Source organism: Rissa tridactyla, chromosome 1 (assembly GCF_028500815.1).
Source record: "Rissa tridactyla isolate bRisTri1 chromosome 1, bRisTri1.patW.cur.20221130, whole genome shotgun sequence".
Classification (NCBI taxonomy): domain Eukaryota; kingdom Metazoa; phylum Chordata; class Aves; order Charadriiformes; family Laridae; genus Rissa; species Rissa tridactyla.
Genome location: NC_071466.1, coordinates 214,351,312 through 214,359,364, shown reverse-complemented (window position 1 = coordinate 214,359,364; position 8,053 = coordinate 214,351,312). Strand labels below are relative to the sequence as shown.

The following is an 8,053-nucleotide window of genomic DNA, read 5'->3' as shown; positions in this document are numbered from 1 at the left end:
CGCCCCCCGCCGCTGGGCCCGACTGCGCGCATGCGCGGTGCGGGCGCGCTGACCTTCAGCGGGGCTGTGGTGTAGGCGCCGCCATGTTCGCCCGCGGGGCCACCGTCGCGCTTTACCAGCCGCAATGGTAATAGGAAGGGGGGTACGGGCCGGGAAGGCTTCTGTAGGGATGGGGGGAGGCGTCCCGGTGGTGGGGGCGGGCGGTGGCGCGGCTCGGGCCGGCCTCGCGGGGCTCAGGGGGCGACCGTCCCCCCTCAGCCGTGCTGTGGCCGCGGGTGGCGGGGTCGCCGCCCGGGCCGGTCCATGAGGTGCTGTGGGCTCCGGTGTGGGCTAGGGGAGCGGTGACCGTGAGGCTGAGGGGAGGCGGCCTGTCGGGGGCATGGCGGTGACCTGCTGGGGACGGAGGCTCCGTCCTGTCAGCGGCGGCTGAATCATAGAATGGTCTACACTGGAAGGGACCTTTCAGATTATTGAGTCGAACCATCAACGTAACACTCACAAAAAAGATACCACTAAACCATGTCCCTCAGCACCTCCTATACCTGTCTTTTAAATACCTCCAGGGATGTTGATTCAACAGCTTCCCTGGGCAGCTTCTCCCAATGTTTGTTAATCTTTTCGGTGTAGAAATTTTTCCTAATATCCAATCTGAACCTTCCCTGGTGCAACTTGAGGCCATTTCCCCTTGTCCTTGGGTGGGGGCGAGGGGGAGATAGGAGCTTGTATGGAAAGGGCGCTCAGCCAGGGTGGGACGGTGACTGGGGAAGCAAGAGGAGTAAAAAGGACAGCTTTGTAGATGACAGGCAGTGCAAGGAGACTCTGTTCTTGGCAGGAAATGGTGTCGCCTCCTCTGCTTCATTTTAATCTCTTTAAAAAAAAAACAGTTACATTTTTTGAAAATTGTACCCTTCTGATGCCACGCCGTCTGGTCTTCGTTTACATTGTGCCATTATCTAAGGCTGTGGATAATGTATTAAATGATCTATGGTGTCACAGGAGATAAGGAGAAGGGAGGAAGGTCTGGATACAAGGCATGGTTTAGAGAGGCTTGTCCCTACTACAGATGCTTTTTAAGAAACAGCAATTCTTAAATCTCCATCCCTCTGAAAGGGACCTGCCCTTGATAGGTGGTTTGCTGGAGAACTAGTGAACTACCCTAATTTATCGTGCATTCATTTTCAGGGGCCAAGTCAGGAATATGGCAACCCTAAAAGACAGTAAGTACTGGTCTTGTTTGCTTTTGAGAGAGGGAAGGTGTTGCAGGAAGACCATCTGTTAAAATACAATTTGGGTTAGCCTCTGTTGGATGAGTTGATTGAGATACACCATAACATTGATATATGAGCCTCCAGCACTTCTTATCTTAAACAAGTGTCCTTCAGAAAAGGCATTGCTTAAAATGATTTCAGCACTAATTTAGATGTCACTTCGTCGAACCAATATAGTTTTACTCAAACATATTTTTAGAATAACTTTATTATATGTGCTAAACCACATTTTTGCTCACCTTTGAGAATTTATTTTCTGTTAACATTTATTTCCCCGTGTGTTTCTCGAACATTAAGGGGGGAGAGGTTGACTGAATGGTTTAACTTTGCTAATGCGTCTTTGAGCCATTCCTCATAAGTTCTTATACAGGGATATTGCCTTGGAATTGTGCTTGTCTATAGGACACTTGTTTTGTTTTCTTTTTAGGTCAGTATTTTTTTATGAATCTCATTTTGCCACGGTTTAAACAGAGGAGGAAGTTTATTCTGTGTCTTCATACTCTGGGGTCTTTTTTGTTTGTTTTGTCTCCTTGTAGTCTGGGAAAAGATGACAATATACCTTAAATGATATATTTGTGAAACAGATAGCAGTGGAAGGAAAGAGAACAATAAATAGATCTTCTGTTGGGCTAAATAATAAATAAATGTTGTGTCTGAAGAAGAAAAAAACACCTGTTGTAAAGATGCATTTGGGTTAGCCAGGTTACTACTCTTACTACTTTCTTAATGTAAATACTAAGGTCTTTTATGAGATTTATTTGTGCATTATTTGTTTATGTATTTATTGTTCTTTGAGGAACTTGGCAAGATATTTTTTGGATGGCTGTTACTAGCATTTTATTGCTTGGTTTTGATGTCATTATGCCCACCCAGTACAGCCCATGACCTTCAACTGTTAACCTTGTAGTTACCAGGCGCTTGAAGTCCATCAAGAACATTCAGAAAATTACAAAGTCCATGAAGATGGTTTCTGCAGCAAAATACGCAAGAGCTGAGAGGGAGCTGAAGCCTGCTAGAGTCTATGGAACAGGAGCGCTGGGTGAGAGAAGACTCTTGCACTGTGTGATGTGGGAACAGAAGAGGAAGGCTTTCATGGTGGTGATAAAATGCCTAGACTTTTTTAACGTTTAGATGTTTTTTTCCAAAAGAATTTGCATCTCTAGGCCACTTTGAGTATTACTTACAAGTAGTTTATGAAAAATGATTTTTAAGAGTTCAAAGGTGAAATTCATTATGATTTCTGATAATTTTTTAACTTCGTGTGGTTGCATCGTTGGTTTTGTTAGTCATAAAAGCACTACAGCTCAGAATTTCTGGACTACTTCTATCTGTTAATGGAATTGTGTCCTATCTCTGTAGCGTATACAGCTACTGCCAAAGCTCCTTATGAACTCTTGGGCTGGACGTGCTCCCGACGCACTGGACTTGCAGAGTGAACTTAACTAAGTAACGACACTGATTGTGTGATATCCGATGCAGAGATGTGGCTGGCTTTGAATTGTTTCTTTGTCACCTCTGGTCAGATCATGTGTAAACTTGGATGACTGTGAAGGAGTGAAAATTTATCTGGCTGAGATTTGGAACCCCTTTAGAAATTATTTGAGTTAGAATAAGTCAAAGGTATTTTGGCGTGACTTGTTTACTTCCTGGCACCCTTGAATAACTTATCCATCTTTTTTTTAGCTCTCTATGAGAAAGCAGAAATAAAGGCACCTGAAGACAAGAAGAAGCACCTCCTTATTGGTGTGTCCTCTGATCGAGGTCTGTGTGGTGCTATCCACACGTCTATTGCTAAAACCTTGAAGAATGAGATCACCAACCTCTCGAATGCAGGGAAAGAAGTGATGGTGGTTGGAGTAGGTGACAAGATCAGAGGCCTACTTCAGAGGTAAAAAGGATGGGTCCCGAAACTCAAACCCTGAAAGGGTTTGGTTTGGTGGTTTTGTTTGTTTTCTGCAGTAGAAATTTCAAGACTGCTCAGAAAGCTGTGTGGCATTTGCAGGAAATTGCATTTAATAGAACTGTGCTAAATTCAAGTTCCTTTAAAATAAAGGATCTGCAAATATACTAAAAGGGGTTTTGGTCATCTGGACACTTGTGAAACTGCTGCACAGTGCTATTATATTTTTGAAATAAAAGTCTGAAAGCTAGCAACTCTGTCACTGTTACAAATGTGCGTTCAGCATGAAGTTATAATTTAACTGAAAAAAAGCAAAATTTCTCTCACACCCTAATTCAATAAAATGCTTAGTTCTGAACACTAGTAAGTTACGCTGCTGAGTAAGTCTTGCTGCCACAAGAGCATCTGCTTGTTCTAACACAGATTTGATGTTACTGCAGGACACATGGCAATTACTTCCTGCTGACATTCAAAGAAGTTGGACGGAGACCTCCAAGCTTTGGAGATGCTTCAATCATTGCCTCAGAGCTGTTAAACTCTGGGTATGAATTTGATGAAGGCTCTGTCATCTACAATCGGTTCAGGTAAGATTAAACTGGAACTGCACTGCAAAAATATTGGGTAGAAGGCTCTGAACAGCACGTTGGCTTGATGAAATAATATGAAAACTGATTGTGAATTGTCACGTTTACTTTCTTTCTTGAGGAGTGAGTGCATTTTGTGTGTGAAGAATTGTTTTGGGGTTTTTTTTAATAGCTGTGGTTGCAATTCTCTTTATGTGTATAGTGGGTGCTGTTACATCAACAGTCAGCACGTCATTATATTCATGTGGTGTCTGAGATCTCTTCATCAGGATTATTGCAAAACTTTCTGGGATTGGAAGGCCAGGAGTTTTCTATTCTAGTTTGATTTTAAACACTCAGTTTAGGCTCTTGGTTCAACTAACTCTATTACCCTCTTTTTATACAGGTCTGTCATCTCCTACAAGACTGATGAAAAACCCATCTTCTCCCTTGAAACAGTTGCTGGTTCTGGTAAGTAGTGAACTAGAATCCACTAGTTATGTGATCTGATAAATCACAGAAAAAGTACTCTGAACATCGGAATATGGTATTAAAACATCTTGTTATGGTGCATGCATTGTAAGTTTAACAGATTGTTTTATCTCGGCAGTCACAAGATTGACTTAGCAAAGTGCTGTGGGGCAGGGAGGTTAAAAGAAAAGGTCCTACTGATTTTGGTTTGACATTCTCTCTCAAGCAAGAATTGTGTGTATGCAAAACTCTGTCAGTCTGAATGTTTACAGCACTGAACAGCCTGGGCATTGAGTGACTTTGCACTACTAGGTAAAAATATCATAGAATGTTTCTGCAGCATTGTATAGGAAGATTAAGCGTAATACACTAATAATGTATTTTGCCTTGGTCGGAACCTGACTTTACTAGTATTAAATTGAATTAAAACACATAAAATACTTAACGAAATTTTAAATAGCAGAGAGATTATGAAAGTATACATAGTATGTAGAGAAAATCCGTTTGCTTTGCCTTAAGTAGAGAGACCGGCTAGCCTAGTAGTCTTTCGCATGGCATTGTATTGTTTTGCTAGAAGTAATGTATCTTGGATGTCTCTAAGTTTGCTCTTTCATATTTTACAGAAAGCCTAAGTATCTATGATGATATTGATGCTGATGTGCTGAGAAACTACCAGGAATTTACACTAGCAAATATTCTGTACTACTCCCTGAAAGAATCCACCACCAGCGAGCAGAGTGCTAGGATGACCGCTATGGACAACGCTAGCAAGAACGCTTGTAAGTCTACTCTGCGGGTTTCCCAGGATGTCAGTGTCAGTAGTTTAGCATGAAAGTACTGACCTCCCTTTGTGTAATTCCCAAAATGGTAAGAAATGAGCTGGTTTCTCTCTTAATTCCATTTTGAGTCAGTTCAACTGGGATTCTTCTCTGAACTTATGAGTTTATTTAGTCCCTGGATAGGGGGATTGCTGTCAAGTCAAACAAGACTCAGTAGCTGGAAGTGAAATAACAGATTCTTTAATAAGAATATGAAATACTAAACTAATCTTGTAATTGCCAGGTGTTCTTTACACTCTTCTCATGTGTCTGGTCTGAGGATTTACAGAATTTTTTTAAGCCTGTACCTACTTGTGAGCCAAATGCAGTTACTACTGCACCAATTTAAAGGTGGAGAAACTGAAACAATGATTTTAAATACTTTACCACCTGTCATGCAACAAGTTGAGAATATACAAGTATTCCTTGGAAGGTGTCCCAAGTGAGTGCAGTGCAGAGTGTGCCTTTGGGACTCGTGGGAGACAGCTGCGAGCTTTGAGTGTGGCATGGGGATGAGACTTCAGCTCTGAGAAGGTGGCGTTGCACAAAGGGTACTGGTGACTGAGTGAAGCCAATGTGATGTGCAGTTGGGCTACCTGGAACTGTTGCCTGGCGCTCTGCTGCCCACCTTGTCTTGAAAGAAAGACATATCTTCTGCTTTTTAAAAAAAAGAAAAAATCGAAAAAAAAAAAACATTTCAAAAAAATCTGGCTCCCTTTGCCAGAACAACAGTAACTTGAAGGAAATACCAATGCAGTTAATTGACAATGAAATCTAATTTGAAAACAAATAATGCATGCTTGTGTTATGTTAAACTAAGCGATGTCGTACCATGGTATTTACTAGTCTGTCAGCTGTTCCTCAGGTGTTTAACTCTGATGCCTCAAGTCAAATTGTCAAGTTTCTAGATCGTCTACTAGTAGTGTTATCTGTAGAGGAAAAGAATTAAAAGTGCAGTAAGCCTCTCGATTGTTTGCATGGATTTACAAGACTATTTGATACTCTGTCCGTACAACTTCTCTTTTATCTGTATTTGAATAGTTACCATATGTTTAAATTCCAACTGTAATTTTTTCTAGCTGAGATGATTGACAAATTGACCTTGACATTCAACCGTACCCGTCAAGCCGTCATTACCAAGGAGCTTATTGAGATCATCTCTGGTGCTGCTGCTCTGTGAGTACCTGTATAAACGTGAAAGAGGAGTTGTTGCGGAGTCACGTAGTGCTTGTACGTCAGGCTTCAGTCTGGTTAGCAGGGAAGGTTAGGGCATGACTCCCAAGTTTTTCGGCTTGCGCAGTTCTACTAACAAGTGTGAAGTTTGGCAGTCTTTTTTGGCCAGATAAAGTTAAAAAGCTGGTACAATAGATCTTTAGCCTCATCACACATCCTTGCCTGAATAGGCGGTGGGGTTTGGGTTTTGGGTTTTTTTTGACTTTGAGTGCATTTCCCCACTCCTCCCTGGGCTTGTCCTGTTCTGCTCAAACAGCCCAGTAGAGTTGGGTGGGGGAGAGCATCTGAGGTGACTGCAATATGTTTGGATAAATGAGCCTGTGGTGGTGGTCAGAAGCTGAGAGCTTGGGGCTGGGGTTGGAAGGAGGAGGGAATTTCCAGGGTCAGTTGGTGCTGAATGCGTATTTTACTTTAAGTTCAGTATTTTGCTTATTTCCCCGAGAAAAGGTTTGTGAAGGTGTGTACTGCAGGTTACAAACGTGTGGGCTTAGACCACAGGTTGTAACTGTGTGTAGCTAATGTGTATTACATCTAACAGCTAAAAATTTGTGCTATACTTGGATGCAAATACATGTGTTAATATCCCATGTGTTTACAAACTGCCTGGAATACAAACCCTACTGCAGTTACGTGCTGTATTGTGCTCCTCACAATACATTTACGGTTATAAATACGTGCATAGTTTTGCCTGAATTTGCATGAGTTGCTTCCTAACCTGCTTGTTCTGTTTTTTCTCGTAATACCATAACCAGGGATTAATCGGAAAAAGCGGTTCAGCCAAATCCAAGAGGTAAAGTTATGAACTAGAAACTAGATTGCATTTTAAAATGAATTAACACAGACAATCTTGAAGTCAAATGAGGAATTCAGTGTTGTTGGTCAGACAAACGTCTCTTCCCAAAGAGCTGGGAAACTGCCCATTGCTAGTTTGAATCTGTCTGAACAAAAAGTTCTTAATTGTCAATAATTTTAAGCAAAATATGTCCGTGACAGCATATATCCACATTTGACATAATTTTCTGTGGGTTTTTTTTCTGGATTATTATATTAATTTGCAATTACTGTTTTAATTTTTTCATAGTGTCCTGACCTTATGCAATGACTTTAAAATGTCTATAGCCAAAACGTTTTATCTAAAGAGGTTTCCATAGCAAAATAAGCATATTCAAGATTTAGAACTTCAAGGAAAAATAGACTTGATAAAGAGTTTGGGGGCGGGGGGTAAGGAATATTAGTAAGGTGCAGTATTCTAATTGGAGGAGAAAGAAGTTTTAAATGAAAAAAAAATAAATAAAATGGTTTAAATTTGCTTCAATTCTTACAGGTGAAGAAGAGCTCATCTGAGCATATGGTTTAACCTGCCTGTGTCTGTGTTAACAAGACTGCTCTGTTATTTTGTGAAGTGGTAAAGCCCCAGAAATCTGTAAATTCTTACAATAAATGACCTACATGAAACAAACAGTCTTGGTTGTCCATGGCGCAAATGCTCTCGGTGTCTGAATATCTGGGTTTCACGTGGTTACTCCTTGAAACAAAATGTTTTTAATTCTGTGTATGTATATTTGTGTATATCTACATGCTATAAAATACAGTAACACCGCAGTTCTCAGCCCTCGCTGGGCATGACAGGAATGTGAGAAAGGATAAAATGGAAAAAACAAGAGTATAGCAGAATTGTAAGTAAGAAATGGTTGTGGTGCAGTGTAACCATAGAAAACAATTCCGGGTTGTCATAATCTGGAATCTGTAATTCTTTAAGCATAATTTTATTTAGAACCCCTTTTTAAATCACTTTTTCTT

General features: G+C 41.0%; 1 protein-coding gene across 3 annotated transcripts; it reads left to right on the top strand.

The window, feature by feature from the left end:
• The first annotated feature begins 7 nt into the window (after positions 1–7).
• On the top strand, positions 8–7,712 carry ATP5F1C (ATP synthase F1 subunit gamma). 3 transcript variants are annotated; one of them, XM_054194583.1, is made up of 10 exons: positions 8–127; positions 1,183–1,217; positions 2,176–2,307; positions 2,952–3,156; positions 3,609–3,752; positions 4,138–4,202; positions 4,826–4,981; positions 6,100–6,196; positions 7,006–7,043; positions 7,578–7,712. In XM_054194583.1, exons 1-9 carry the CDS (start codon positions 84–86, stop codon positions 7,010–7,012), a joined length of 885 nt encoding a protein of 294 aa, XP_054050558.1. In that variant the 5' UTR covers positions 8–83; the 3' UTR covers positions 7,013–7,043; positions 7,578–7,712. The 3 variants fall into 3 exon arrangements, with proteins under 3 accessions (XP_054050558.1, XP_054050568.1, XP_054050577.1); XM_054194593.1 differs by lacking the exon at positions 7,006–7,043; XM_054194602.1 differs by lacking the exons at positions 7,006–7,043; positions 7,578–7,712 and having other exon boundaries at positions 6,100–6,200.
• Positions 7,713–8,053: the final 341 nt, after the last annotated feature.